At 37.7% G+C, this 16,616-nt stretch overlaps 1 protein-coding gene across 1 annotated transcript in view; it reads right to left on the reverse strand.

Annotated features, from left to right (window-relative positions):
* LAMA2 (laminin, alpha 2) overlaps positions 1 to 16,616 on the reverse strand; it is a 747,229-nt gene that overhangs the window by 685,096 nt on the left and 45,517 nt on the right. Inside the window, exon 4 of the mRNA XM_006834727.1 lies at positions 508 to 750. Coding sequence (XP_006834790.1) covers positions 508 to 750 — 243 coding nt within the window. The remainder of the gene's footprint in view (positions 1 to 507; positions 751 to 16,616) is intronic.

Here is a 16,616-nt window from a genome sequence, read left to right on the forward strand (position 1 = left end):
AATGCTCTCCCATGTAAACTATCACATAATTCGCAATAAAAACTTAAAAAACAAAAACAAAAAACTGATAAATCCCCTAATTCTTGGGGTCATTTGTGAGGGGCTTATTTCTTTACAAATTTCCTCTTTCATCTAGAGCCTCATATCAGAGTACACAAATATCTAAAGCTTTGTCTTCCTGAAAACTCTCCAATCATTCTCTAATGATAAGCACTCCCAATTGTCAGGAAATTCTCCTTTTATATAAAATTGATCATTGATTCTTCAACTTAAACCCATTTCTTCTTCTCTGAGCTTTATCTGACATAGAAGACAGGTACTTGAAGTCGATAGTTAAAATTCTAATCACCTTAGATTTTTCTTTTTTATTTAATAACTCATTTAAATATACTTTTGCTAAATCCTACTTTAAAGATTCCCTGACATTAATTACTGATATATTCATGTCTGTCTGACAGGCCTGTTTTGCAATCTTAAATGTACTTATAGTGAGTTTTCTCTTCTTACCTCTCCATTTTCTAATGGGTGTATCTTGGAGTAAAATGAAGTGCAGATGACCTCGTCATCTTTGGAATATGATGGTGGTCCAGTGCGGGGATAAATGTTGTAGAGTGTTAGGCACTCTGTGTCAGTCACAGCATGATACTGCCATGGTTGGTACTCAACATCATCAAGAGAACGTTCCAAGATCCAGTTTCCAGGCCGAGGGGAGTTAGCCGCTTTCACAATCACATAAGCAATCTGGAACACCTGGGGAAGGACAACAATAACAACATAGCTTTTAATCACACGGTATTCTCACCATTTTATATCAATTATAAGGTTAAATATGACAAAAAATTTTACTTCTACAGCTTTGCTAAAAATAAAAAAGATGTTTCATATCAACAGCAGAGACTTAATTAAACTATAATGATCTAAAAATGTACTGGCATAATTTTACCTAATTTTGAAAGTTTCATTATAATCATTATCTCCTAAAACATTGATTCCAAGCCAATGTATATATCCTTGCTGTTGTTGTATTTGTTGTTGTTCAGTGCCACTGGGTCAGTTCCAACTCACAGCTAAAGGTTTGTTGTTATTGTTCTTAAGTGCCATTGAGTAGGTTTTGACTCATAGTGACCCAGTATAGGGTTTCCCAGGAGTTGCTGATGAGTTTGAACAGCTAAGCTCCAAAAGACCTTGCAGTCCAGAGCTCTATCCCACAGTACCACAAGAGGCTTTAAATCTTTAAAGGAGCAGAAAGCCTTATCTGTCTGCAGTGAAGCAGTTGATGGGTTCAAATAGTAGACAGTGTGGTCTCAATGGAGCCATTCTATTCTATTCCTGTTGTTGTTGTTGTTGTTGTTAGGAACCATGGAGTCAGTACCAACTCATAGCTACCCAATGTACAACAGAATGAAACACTGTGCGGTCTTGTGCCAGCCTCACAATCATCACTACACTGAGTCCATTGCTGCTGCCACTGCACCAATTCATCTCCTTTGGGGTCTTCCTCTTTTTTGCTAGCCCTACACGTTACTAAGCATAATGTCCATCTCCAGGGACTAGTCCCGCCCTGTATGTCCAAAATATAAGAGACGAAGTCTGGCCATCCGGCTTCTAAGGAATTTTCTGGTTGTATTTCTTCTAATATAGATTTGTTTGTTCTTTTGGCGGTTCATAGTACTTTTAATATTCTCCTCCAAAGCTGTAACTCAAATGCATCTATTCTTCTATGGTCTTCTTTATTCATTGTCTAACTTTTACATGCATACAAGGCTACTGAATATATCATGGCTTGGATCAGGCACACCTTAGTCCTCAAACTGGCATCTTTTCTCTTCAACACTTTAAAGAGGTCTTGTGCAGCAGGTTCACCTAATGCAATACATCATTGGATTTCTTGACTCTTGCTTCCATGAGTGTTGATGTGAGCAAAATGAAGTCTTTGACAACATTAATCTTTTTTCCATTTATCTTGATGATATTTACTTGTCCTGTGGCAAGGATTTTTGTTTACTTTTCATTGAGGTGTAACCCATATCTAAGACTGTGGTGTTTGATCATCATCAGTAACTATTTATTTAAAGTCCTCTTCACTTTCATCAAGCAAGATTGTATCATGAGCATATGGCAGGTTGTTAATGAGTCTGCCTCCAATCCTGATGCTATACTCTTCTTAACATATTCCAACTTCTCCAATTTTTTGCTCAGTGTATAGATTGAATAAGTGTAGTGAGAGGATACAATCCTGCACACACCTTCCCTTTTTTTAAACCATTCAGTGTCCTCTTATTCTGTTTGAATAACTGCCTCCTGGTCTTCGTACAGTTTCCTCATGAAAGACTATATAGTATGAGCTAGAAGTTCTATGTGTGAATTCCATTTATCACTGATTCTTCACAAAAATTACTCCATTTAGATGGATTCAATGTGTTACATGGAGCTTTGGAGGAACATTCATAGGTTTAAATTGTGGTTCCAGAGTTTATGTGACTCTAGGCAGAATACTTTAGTATTACTGCATTAAGCAAATCTGCTGCAAATTATCTCTTTAGTGTTAAAGAATAAAGATAGCACTTTGAGGACTAAGGTAAGCCATGGTATTTTCAATCACCTCACATTCATGTGAACATTGGAAAATGAAAAGACAGTAGAATAATTGATGCATTTGAGCTATGGTGTTGATGAAGAATCTTAAATGTACCATGGACTGCCAGAAAAACAAAACTATCTTGGTAGCAGTACAGCCACAATGCTCCTTAGAAGTGAAGATGGCAACATTTCCTTCCTCCTTTGGACAAGCTGTCAAGAGGAATATGTCCCTGGAGAAGGAATTCATGCTTGGTAAAGTGGTGGGTTAACAAAAAAGAGGGAAGTACACTAACAAGATGAATTGATACAGTGGCAGTAGCAATAACAACAATTGTGAGGATGGTATCGGATTGGGTAGTGATTTCTTCTGTTATGCACAGGACATCTATGAGTCAAAACTGACTAGACAGCACCTAACAGCAACCACAAGTAGATTATTTGCATTTCCAACTCTTACATATCGCTCTTTCACAAATTAAGGTCAATAATGAGTAAACTCCTGACAGAGTTTACTGAGATTAAATGAGATCATGTATACAGAGCACCTGGAATATATCTTGGAGGAAATACTCAATAAATGTCAATTGTTCCATATCATCAATTAGAAAATAGTGGAGAAAGAAGTTAGAAGGAAATGCAGACAACTAATGAAAACTTGTTGGTGTTGTTAAATGCCGTGGACTTGGTTCCAAGTCCTAGGGGCCCTGTATAAGGTTTCTGAGGAGTGGCTCATGGGTTTTAACTGTGACATTATGGTTAACAATCTAGTGTGTGTCAGATAGCATCACACAAGTTATTAAATGAAAGTGTTCTGTTTTGAAGAAGACAAGAAGTAAACATGTAGAAAGAAAAGAAAAATGACCAAAGAGGCACACATGCTACCCCAAGTCAGTAAAGTCATGTATGAGGGAAATGTGACAATACACAATTCTTGAATTTACAAAGAATTAGAAGACATGATAAAGTAATATTTTGGATATTTTGTAATAGTTAATTCGTGTGTCTTTACCCATGGAAGTCCAAAAGTTTTTGTTGACTTAGAAGAATGCACAGACATAATGGAATAATATTTACATACAATATTCTAGGTTAAAAAATATATATAAGCAAGTTCAATTAAAGTTACTCCCTTATATGGGTAGATAATATTATAGAATAATGAGGAACATGACACGTAGACTAATGGGAAGTTTACAGCTATAAATAACCCCTGAGTGGTAAGGGTCAGAGACAGGGCACAACTGGGAGGACAGGTCCACTAAGACATGATTAAAGGACTTGCTGGTCACAGCAAGAATCATGAAAGGAAAATGCTATAAATAAATTTACTGCCTTCATATTTCTGACATGGGATCTTTACCCATAGTTGCACAAGATCAGTCATTGAAAGTCCTATAGAGCACAGTCCCTGGCACACATGGGTAGCCATAAGTGAGAAATCTATCAAAGGCAACTGGAAAAGGCACTGGTATCTATGTTAAGCTCTAAGGGATTCATAAAAATATGAAAAGTTGGCATAGAAGAAACTTACCACAGATGACTCTGATGCTGGTTCTTCGAAATCTAGAATATGGGCAACTTGTGTGCAGTGAGAAGAAAATCTCAGTCATCAAATGAATGAAAACAGGGCTGATATTTGGTTGCAAGGCACGAGTGGAAGAACTGGTAGTTAAAATATGAAGTGTTTCTATAACTATTGGGAAATCTTTACAACCAGATGCCACCTCTCCCTGAGACAATATGACCACGTAAATCCTATAGTGTAGAAAGGAATAGTCAAAACATCTGTTCTGACTGGTCCAGGATTTGACCATTCTATGGTGTCATTGTTAAGTTCTATTCAGTCACTTTGACTCATAGTGACCCTGTATAGTGTTTCTGAGGAGTCACTGGTGGCTTTAAACTGCCAAACTTGTGGTTCCCAGTCCAGTGCTAATCCTACAGAGCCACACCAGGAGTCCATTGAATATCAATCCTGGTGATAAATACTGATAAATGTGCATTTACAAAGCATACATATACGTTTAAACACAGATATATACATACGTAAATACATCTGCATTAAAAAATTTTAAAAGCCTAGATTTTTGGAGGAGTCCTGGTGTGGCACTGTAGGTTAATGCACTGGACTGAAATGCTGGTTTGAACTGCAAGGTCGGTGGTTCGAGCTCACCAGCTGCTCTTTGGAAGCCCTATACAAAGTCACTATGGGTCAGAACAAACTTGACGGATCTTAACAACAACAACAGACTTTTGGAAAATGATACTTATGAAACTACTAGAATGGAGTTTGGCCATGGGACATCAGTAGAGAGAAAGAGGGATTTTATTTTTTTTCCACTAACCTGTGCTATTCTTTGAATTAACATAAATGTTTCACTTATTGATGAAGTTATTTTTCATGAAAAAATTAAAATAAATGTCAGAGACAGGGCAATATGGGACATATGAATTCAACTATCTTTGAGCAAAATTTTGCTTTTGTCCATCTGCAACAGCATACATCAACAGAAGCTGCTAGAAATTCAATTCAGATTCTGATGAGAATGTAGAATAAGTGATGTCATTGTTGACAACAGATGGATCTTTGCTGAAAGCAGAGAATACCAAAAAGATGTTTATCTGTACTTTATTGACTATGCAAAGACTTTCGATTATGTAGATCATTACAAGCTACAAATAATATTGTGAAGAATGAGTATTTCAGAATATTCAATTGTGCTCATGAGGAACCTGTACATAGACCAAGAGGCAGTCATTCAAACAGAAGATGGGGTACTGAATGGTTTCAAATCAGGAAAGGTGTTCACCAGAGTGGTATCCTTTCACCACACTTATTCAATCTGTATGCTAATCAAATGATCCAAGAAGCCGGATTATGAGAAGAACATGGCATCAGGCCAGGAGAAAGATTCATCAGTAACCACGATAGGCAGATCATACAATTTTGCTTACTGGAAGTGAAGAAGACTTAAAATATTTACTGATGAAGATCAAAGACTACAGCCTTCAGTATGATTATACCTCAGTGTAAAGAAAACAAAATTTCTCACAACTGGACCAAAAAAAAAAAAAAACAACCAATGAAAAACAGAGAAAAGACTGAAGTTGTCAAGACTTCATTTTGCTTAGATCCATAATCAACACTCAATGAAGTGGCAGTAATGAAATCAAGTGACTGATTGCATTAGGCAAATCTGCTGAGGAAGACCTCTTCAGCGTAGTGGTTACGAATCGGGCTGCGAACCTTAAGGTCAGTGGTTCGAAACTACCAGCTGCTCCGTGGGAGAAAGATGAGGCTTTCTACTCCCGTAAAGATTTACACCCTCGGAAACCCTATACAGGGTCGCTATAGGTCGGAACCGACTCGATGGCACATAACAACAACAACAACAGAGCAAAGATATCAGGGAAGACAAAGGTACATCTGACCCAAGTCATAGTATTTTGAATAACCTCATATGCATGTGAAAGTAGGACAATGAATAAGGAAAACCAAAAAAAGAATTGATACATTTAAATTATGGTGATGGAGAATATTAAAAATACCATGGACTGCCAAAAGTACAAACAAATCAGTGTTGGAAGTACACCAAGAATGCTCCTTTGAATTCAGAATGGCAATACTTCATTTCTCATACCTTAGACATGTTATCAAATGGACCAGTTCCTGGAGAAGTACATCATGCTTAATAAAGTAGAGGGTTACTGAAAAAGAGGAAGATACCCAATAAGATGGATTGGCTCAGTGGCAGCAGCAATGGTCTCAAATGTAACCATTGTGAGGATGGCGTAGGACCAGGCAGTGTTTCATTCTGTTGTGCACAGGGCAGCAGTGAGTCACAACTGACTCTATGGCACCTAACAACAACAACGTATTTCTATGAAGTATTGGCTATTTCTGTATTTTTTTATGTTATCTTTAAGGAATTATGTCTTTTAGACACTATATATTGAAATAACACTGTAATATTCTCACCCATATAGAACTTCTTCCTAAAAAATTTTGCAGGAAAATCATACCAATGGATTAATCTGATAACATAGAATGTTCTCTTTACTATAAAATATGATTAACTCTGGTTTTAATTGTTTATAATATTAAAGTGGAGTCCTGGTGTGGTGCTGTGGGCTAATGTGCTGGACTGCAAAGTCACTTTGAACTGCAAAGTCAACAGTTCAAGCTAACCAGCTGCTCCTAGGAAACCCTATACAGGGTTGCTATGGGTCAGAACCAACTTGAAGGCACTTAGCACAAGTCTTTTCTGTTTGTTAGAGTTTGAATAAAAGTTAACTATTATATTTGCAATTTTCAGCTTAAAACTTAGTTATAAGCAGGGACTATAGGTAGACTCCTGTTGTGTTTCTGTAAGATCAGTGCTGGATTGTGAACTACAAGTGTGGCAGTTTAAATCCACCAGCTGCTCATTGCAAACCCTATACGATGTCACTATGACTCAGAACCTACTCAACAGCACTTAACAGCAGGAACAACAGGGACCACATGACATGTTGCTTGGGTTTTTACCCTACCTTGTCTCCATGAGCTGAAAAAGTTGTTTAAACTATTTTATTCACTGTTTTCCAGTCTTTCTTTTTCCAAAACCAACATCATGGAAGAGACAATGAAATAATATACATTCATTCCTCACTTGTCAGCATGGTTATGTGACAAAGACCAGGTAATTACACAAAAACTGGCACTAGCCAAAATGGAAGATGATCACATCAGATCACAGATGCAGAAAGATAACATAATTACATAACAAATCGCTGAGAATCATGGCCCAGTCAAGTTGATATACAACCATCAGCATCAAAGTGAGCATTACTCTCACCTTGCAACTAACTTATTACTGTCAGACATATATCGTTAATACACAAAATAGAAGATTGTTTTTGCTATTGTCCTAAATGCAATATGTTGTATAATGTTGTTGTTTGTTGCTAAGTGCCGTCAAGTCAGATCCGAGTCATAGCAACCCTGTACCCTGTACCCTGTACAGCGTTTCCGAGGAGCAGCTGGTGAATTGGAAATCCTGGCCTTTCCCACCCAAACCAAATTTGCAGTTTACCGCATTAACCGGCAGAGCCACACCAGATGTCCATGGGATAATAGGTGTGTGTGTGTATATATATAAAATCTCACATTAAGTCCATTGCCATACAGCAGATTCCAACTCACAGAGTCTCTATAGAGCAGAGCAGAACTTCCCCCATAGGGTTTCCAAATCTTTGCAGAATTAGACTACAGTCTTTCTCCCATTGAGTGGGCTAGTGGACTATACCCACCAACTTTTCAAACAGTCCAGTACCCTCAGGGTCCTTAGGCATACGTATAGATATTCTAAATGATCAACTTTTCTTCTAGAAAAAAATATACAGAGATAACATTAGAAGATTAAAAAAAAACTTAAAAGTATACTGAAAAATCACAGGTACCGAATTTTTAAAAATACGATAAACTAAGGTTTTGGATAAAGAACTTTCTTTAGGAAATAACCCAGCAAGGAAGTATAGGAAGAAGTCAAATTCTCTTGGAGCTACATTTTGAATTTATGTTGTAGGAACTTTTATGTTGGATCTAGAATAACAAATGAAAACCAGGAAAGAAAATTATACTAGAAACTCCACAGACTTTTCCTAAAATTCAATGTAACAGTTGTCATTAAGTGGCATGGAAAAGCAGTCACTGTCTTAGAGAATCATAGAGGAATTCATTTTTAAATAATAGCCCTTTATATAAAATAAATAATAATAAATAAATAATTTTATTTATTCCTTGTGTATTATTTTACATACTATGAGAAATTACTTGGACTGTAAAATTTTTAATAAATTTTGAAAAATACTTTAAACAGCAACATGAAAAACACAAGGCTTCAAAAATGCCTGTAAAAATGTTAACAGCAAATTTTCTAAGTACTCTTACATTTTAAAATAAAAATTGGAGTTCTGGTGTGGTATTATGGGTTAATGTGCTGGAATGCAAAGTCAGTTTGAACTGCAAAGTCAGTGGTTCAAGCACACCACTTGCTCCTCACAACTGACCGAGGGCACTTAACAACAACAACATTAAAAGGATGTTTAGATTGTTTGTTGCACACTAGTACAGATTGTGGTTTGATTCATCTGGAAGTTTTAGAACCACTGCCTTCAAAAAATCTTCATACTGAAAACATAGGGTACAGTTAATAAAGTTGCATAGATAATTTTCCAATTGTTGGTAAGTGCTATCAAGTCAGTTCTGACCCATAGCGACCATGTATAGAATTTCCAAAGAGCAACTCGTGAGTTTGAACCACCAACATTATGGTTCATTATGGTTCATTATGGTTTGCAGTACAGTGCTTTATCCCACAATGCCACACCATTACTAATAGAAGTACTACAATGCTGCTTGCCAGCCTTCAATGAAACTAAACCAGCAAAACATGTTGGAGAACACACTTTTTACTAATTTGGTGCTCAAACAAACAAATAAGTCCAAAATAATTTTTGAACTAGTATAGAGTGTTTTACATTATACTGTAACAAATGGAACTTTCTATTTCATATTCCACTATGACTCATTTGCATGTCACCTAACAAATATCATGCAATTACTTTTCTGATGCATTATTACATTAGAGCTTCCTTCTGTCATGGGAAGAGTATTAAGACCTGGATCTCATTAATATGTAGATGATAAAAATGTGCTTGATGGAAGCAAAGAGGACTTAAACTATTCACTGATGGAGATTAAAGATCACAGACTTCAATATGGATTGCACCTCAATGTAAAGAAAACAACAATCCTCACAACTGGACCACTAAATAGCAACATCTTGATAAACGGCGAAAAGACTGCAGTTGCCAAAGCCTTCATTTTGCTTTGAACTTTAATCAACACGCATGGGAGTGGCAATCAATAAATCACATGGCATACTGCATTATACAAATCTGCAAAACAATACTTCTCTAAAATGTTCAAGAATAGACATATCAGTTTGAGGACTAAGGTATGCCTAATCCAAGTCATGGTATTTTCAATTGCCTTATATACGTGTGATAGCTGGGCAATGAATAAGGAAGATCTTAGAAGAGTGGATGCATTTGAGCTATGGTGTTGGAAAAGAATATAGAAAGTTAGATGAATTTCTGGAAGCACAAACAAATATATGCTGGAAGAAATGCAACCAGAATGCTCCTTAGAAGCCAAGATGATGAGACTTCATCTCTCATACTTTGGAAATATTATTAGGAGGGACAAGTCCCTGGAGAAAGACATTATGTTTCATAAAATGGAGGTTCAGAAAAAAAGAGTAAGACCCTCAATGCGATGGATTGGCACATGGACTCAAACACAACTGTGATGAAGGTGCAGGACTGGGCAGTGTTTCATTCCATTGTGCATAGGGGGTTGCTAATGAGCCAGACGTACCTTTATGACAACTAACAACAACAAAAAAAACTGGTGATTTAATAACTGCTTTCATAGAGTAAACATTCAATGTATACTCTTAATAATCTTGATAAATGGTTAACCTTGCCTCAGACTGTGACTCCACTGTATTCTGAACTTGAGAAATAGGTCTTGATAATTATTTAAAATTATCAACTCTAATCACAATTTTCATGCATTCTTGAGAAAAGTAGCAGCCCAAGCCAATGTAACCCAAACTGAAATGAAGTAGGTCCTCCCTTAGCTTATTATTACTTTCGGCATTCCATGCTTCATTAAGCTGCTGTCTTTTTTAACAGTGTTAGCATCAAGTAAAACTCAGGCACTGTCCTTAACATCTGTCCTCTTCTCACATATTTGTCTCTTATTTGAAACCATCTATGGTTTCAAAAGATTGACCTGTCTTCTGTGAACAAGTCATTGGCACAGCATGGCTTTCACACTGGCTACTGGTAAAAGAGCAGGTAGGCTAAGTCCCACATAGAACATGACAGTCCTTTCAATGAAATCATCAGAGAGCATAATATTGGTGTGAATCGCAGGCAATCAGAAACGTGACAGTTTAAAGCTCTCCTTCTAAAAATCATTCACCCTAGAGAGATACCTGCCATTTCCTTTGTTTTTATGCTTCTAAGTTACCAGGGTTAGAAGCTACGAGTTCTCCAGTTTATAAGAATACAGACATGAATGAATCAGTCTACTTCAAAGCATTTGAGAAATAATAGCAAAGATTTGTACTGATGAGAAGAGTTAGAAATATAACGCTAACATTATAGAATAACAAATCAAAGACAGATGAGACTTTCTGATCTTGGTTCATGAATTATTTCAAGATCAGGGTCACTTTACACTTACTCTGTTTTAGCTATTATAACTGAAATTGCTTCAGCTATTTTCATGCTTATGTGTTACCCCACTTTCTTGTCCTTCTCCAGGGATTTTCTTAAGATCTTCCATACTTTCTCTTGTTTATTTCTTCATAAACATCTCTTTGCTGTTTAATCCCCAGCAACCATGCATCCAGCACTCCACTGGAATCATTTTAGGAAGAGTTACCAGTAACCTGGCTAGAAAACACATATTTTTTGTCTCCATTCTCATCTTCTTTGAGGTCTCTATGTTGTTGTGGTTGTGAAGTGCTGTCGAGTCAGTTCTGACCCATAGCGACCCTGTATAGGGTTTCCGAGGAGCAGCTGGTGAGTTTGAAGCGCCAACCTTGCAGTTTAAATGGCTTTGCAGTCTGGCGCATTGGCTATATTGTCCAATCCTTTCTGAAACTTACTTCCTTTTTTGAAAGATAAGATTTACTTTTAATTTGGGGATTTTGATCAAGAAAAAAACTTAGTTTAGTTATTTACCTAGAATGTAAGCAATAGCAGAGGAGAAAGTGAAGACAGAAGAATTACTCCCCAGACAATGCTAACTGTATTTTCTCTCTTAAGTCCTCTACAGGTGCTTCTGCTATGAGTCTTCTGAACTTAAGGTACCTAAAATAATGTTGTGGAAACTGATGTGATGCTGTAGGATAAGCACTGAACTGCTACCCAGCAAGGTTGGTGGTTCAAATCTACCAGCTGCTCCTGGGAAACATTATAAGTTGGAATCGACTAGTTGATACTTAACAACAACAACACAAAAGTTATGTCCCAATAGTCTATTCTATTTCCTAAACGTATTTTCCCTGTAGCAAATAGCATTTTATTTAGTATCATCTATGTGTGGCACCTGACCCAAGCCATGGTATTTTCAATAACCTAATATGCATGTGAAAGTTGGACAGTAAATAAGGAAGACCGTAGAAGAATTCATACTTTTGAGTTATGGTGTTGGAGGAGAATATTGAAAGTGCCATGGGCTGCCCATAGAACCAACAGATCTGTGTTGGAAGAAGTACAGCCCTAGTGTTCCCTGTAGGCTGGGACAGCCAAACTTCATCTCTCATACTTCGAACATATTGTCAGGAGGGACCAGTCGTTGGAGAGGGATATCATGTTTGGTAAGGTGGAGGGTCAGAGAAGGAGAGGAAGACTCCCAGTGAGATGGATTGGCAAAGTGGCAGCATAAATGGGCTCAAGTGCAGCAACAATAGTGGGGTTGGCCCAGGATCAGGCATTGTTTCACTCTGCTGTGCATAAGGTCACTATGAGTCAGCACCAACTCGATGGCACCTAACAACAACAACAACAAATGTGTGCCACTGTGGGTTAATGTGCTGGATTGAAAGGTTGGTTTGAACCACAAGGTCGGCAGTTCAGTCTCACCACCCACTCCTTGGAAACTCTACACAGGACCACTATGAGTTGGAATCAACTACATAAAACTTAACAACAACAACATATGACCTAGCCAGAGTCCTGGTGTGGTGCTCTGTGTTAATGCACTGAATTGCAAAGTTGGTTTGAACCACAAAGTCAGAAGTTCAAGCTCACCAGCTGCTCCTTAGAGACTCTATACAGGGTTGCTCTGGGTCAGAACTGACTCAAAAGCATTTATCAACAATACCTAGCTAATAGGTGGTACACACTGTGCTTGGCTGCTTACCAAGAAGATGGTGGTTCAATACTCACTCAAAGACACACTGAAAGAAAGGCTTAGTGATCTACTTCCTTAAATCAGTACAGTTCTACTCTGGAGTACAGTTCTACTCTGACAAATACTGAATCAGAACTGATAGCACCTAATATATGGTATACTTGGATGCGTTGTGGCTGTGACTTCATCATGCAGAAGCTCATTTTCACTAATAGGAACTATTTGAGACAGGTAATTAGTAAAGTGAAATGAGATAAACCTTTTACTGTCAAGTAAGTCAATTCCCACTCACGGCAACCCTTCAGTGCAGAGTAGGACTGCCCCATAAGTTTCCAAGGCTGGTGGGCATGAATTGCTGATCTGTCAGTTAGCAGATGAGTGTTTTAACCACCGTGTTTAAATCATCAGGGCTCCTTCAATATTATAAAGATGTCCACGTCTTAACCTTTGAAACCTTGGCATATATCATCTTACAATATATATGGCAACAAGGACTTTGTGCTGGTGGTAGTGGTAGCTGTGCATCGTGGAGTTGGTTCTGACTTACAGCTGTCTTGTAGACGGTTTCCAAGGCTATGAATCTTTATGGAAGCTAAAAGTCTCATCTTTCTCCCATGTCATCGGTTAGAAGATTTGAACTACTGACCTTGGATTACTAGCCCAATTCATACCCCATTATGCTACCAGGGCTCTGTAAGGGGTTTTAAGCTATGACTCAATTAAACAATTTGAAATAGAAAGCTAATCCTGAATTATCTGTCTGGGCTCTAAATGATCTTAACAAAGGAAGACAGAAATACTGATAAGATTCAGCCTGACATCTGAAGATGAATGATGAGGCTATGAGTTAGGAATGCAGACAACCTGTTGTTGTTATGTGCCTTGGAGTCGGTTCCAAATCATAGCACCCTGCATAGAGTTTCTGAGGCTGTAAATCTTTACAGGAGCAGAAAGCCTCATCTTTCTCCTGCGGAACAGCTGGTAGTTTTGAACTGCTGACCTTAAAGTTTGCAGCCCGATTCGTAACCACTATGCTACCTGAGCTCCTTAGAGCTCCTTTAGAACCTAGGGGAAAAAAAAAAACCAAGGAAGTGGTGGTTCTCCTAGATCCTTCAGAAGGGATTTCAAACCTACTCACACCTCTAGTTTATCTCAGGGACATCCATGTGAAACTTTCAAGGCACCAAGTCTGTGGTGATTTTTTATGGCAGTAGTAGAAAAGCAATATATTAAGGTAACTTGTTCTACTTCATGACTAGTTTTGGAGCAAGTTTTTAGAGCAAACAAAAGTTTGTGTTCTTTTGCTTCTTATTTAATAATACCTTATATGTATATAGATATTTTAACTGTTATACAGAGATCTTTTATATCTTAATTCTAACTCTAACCAAATTCTCATTTCCCAGTCTTATATTTCAAACTAACAATTGAACCTCTCTCATGACAATTTCATTTTGCTTTTCAATGAAGCAATTTTGCCCACATCTTACCAGAAAACTTCAGATGTGTTATCAGGAGGGAACTGTCCCTGGAGAAGGACATCATGCTTGGTAAAGTGGAAACTACAGAACACTGTAAAAATAACTAGCAATTTCCTTATATAATACATAATTAATTGCTTTTTCAATTCAACTGAGTAAGTGATCAAAATGGACTGTCATCTCTGAGGTGATTTAAGAGACTTACTGGCTATGTCAACCATTTCCACAAAGACCTAGAGAATGAATCTTCTCACCCACCATACACCATCGATAAGTACAGATGGCTCATCCATCGTCATTGTCAGAGAGGGAATTGTACCAAGATAACAACCTCAAATATTTTCTAAATCACATAGTCTCCCTTCTGAAATGAAAATTTGCAAGAGAGAGCATTCTGCCAAGGTTTGTCAGGTTGGCCTTTAGTCCAAATTTTAAAGAGGTGACCTCACTCACCAATGAAGTATGAAGAGTGGAAATGAAATGAAAAATGAGAAAGCTATAGAGTCTGCTATCATTTCGGCTGAGATTTAAACATAAAGATAGGAGATGACACATATAACTAAATAGGCATTTTCTAAAGATTGAGTGCCAAAAAGTTATCACAAATATTCCTGAAAGGCTGCCATTTTAAGAGGACATATGATAAAGTTCTTACAGCAACCACGCTACAAAATTCTAGCTTTTTGTATTCTGCCTAGATTTCTCCTGATTCTTTGTGAGTTGGATCTCACATAATTATAATTTAGCTTCGGTAGTGTCAAGTCAAAATTGACTTATGTAGTGCTGAGAGATAGATTTCTGAGGCTCTGAAGGGCCTCCAGCATACAGAGAAAACACTTATAAAACTCAACTGACCTCTCGATGCTATCTTCCCAAACAAGCATTTTGCTCTATTAACAGGTTTGACTCTTCATCAACTTTCAAAAGCTCTCCTTATGTGCCTAACTGATTGCACCAGAGTAAAAGGTCCCTGGTTTCAATCTCACAATTACACACTCTCAAGACTGTCTAGGTTAATTAAGCTGGGATACATAATACTGGAACAAAAAAACAAACAAAAAAAGGAGCAAAAGGCTGTATAATAATAATTTTCTAAAACTGGAATTTTTCCAACTCAACAGTTTATGAGTATGACATACAGTCATGTTTACAGTTGTTCAGAAAAAAAAGCAAATAATTTTGGACCCTTTTTGTAGCCCTGCTGTGAGCATTCAATACGCCTTCATAGGATTAATTTATGTAATAATCTTCACTAGAAAAATCCTACACACATCTGAACCTGCATACACTTTAAGAATGTATTCCTGGTGTTGGAGAAGAATAGTAACAGTAACACAGACTACTAGAGCAAACAAATCTGTATTGGAAGAAGATCTGCTAGAATGAATGCTCCTTCAAAGTCAGGATGGTGAAACTTGCTCTTTTGTAATTTAGACATACTGCCTCTGGTAGCAGTCCTGGTGTGGTGCTGTGGGTTAATGTGCCAGACTGCAAAGCCGTTTGAACTGCAAGGTCAATGGTTCAAGCTCACTAGCTGCTCCTCGGAAAACCTTACACAGGGTTGCTACGGGTCAGAACCGACTCAACGGTACTTAACAATAACAACAACCTCTGGTAGCGTAGTGGTTACGAGTCAGGCTGCCAACTTCAAGGTCAGCCGTTCGAAACTACCAGCAATTCTGCAAGAGAAAGATGAGGTGTTCTGCTCCCATAAAGATTTACAGCCTCAGAAACCCTGTGCAGGGTCACTATGAGTAGGAACCGACTTCATGGTACTTAACAACAACACCCATTAGGGTCCAGTCCCTGGAGAAGGATATGATGCTTGGTGAAATGGAGGGTCAGCAGAAAAAAATAGTGAGACCCTGCAAGAGATGGACTGACACCGTGGCAGCAGCAATGGGTTTAACAGTTGTAAAATAACAATAGTGAAGAGGCTGGAGGACTAAGCAGTGTTTCGTTCTGCTGTGCACAGGGTCGCTTTCAGTTGGAAACAACTCGATGGCACCTAACAGCACCAAAATCTATTTCAATATCTAGCATTTCCTGGAGTCCCTTTTAGGAGACTTGAACAAGAATATTCAAATAGAAATTTGGATAACTACCTGAGCATGGAAGATGGGAAGGACAGTTGTGCCTGCAGTTAAACCCACTTGGGAAGCCATGACAGGAGTTTGAGCAGAAGGATTATGAGATTCATTGTATAATTTTAACAGACTGTTTTAGTGAGTGGGTTGTAAGGAGACATGTGAAAGCAGAAAGACTATGTAGGTAGTACTAGTAGTACTGAAGAAAAATGATGGTGGCTTAGATTAGGGAAGCAGTGATGCAGATAAATAAGCAGTCAGATTCACAATATATTTTGATAGTAGAATTTGTAGGTTTTGTATAAGGGGCATCAGTAAAAAAAATTAAATCAAGATGAATGCCCAGGGGGGCTTGTTTATTTGTTTGTCTGAACAATTGGTTTAAGACAAACAAGTGCATTTTGAGAAAGGAAGTCAAGATTTCTGTTTTCATCTATAAACTTTGTGATGGTCCATTACATATCCAAATAGAGTTTTCTGGCTGAAAGACAT

Source organism: Chrysochloris asiatica, unplaced genomic scaffold (assembly GCF_000296735.1).
Source record: "Chrysochloris asiatica unplaced genomic scaffold, ChrAsi1.0 scaffold00013, whole genome shotgun sequence".
In the NCBI taxonomy this organism is placed as follows: Eukaryota; Metazoa; Chordata; class Mammalia; order Afrosoricida; family Chrysochloridae; genus Chrysochloris; species Chrysochloris asiatica.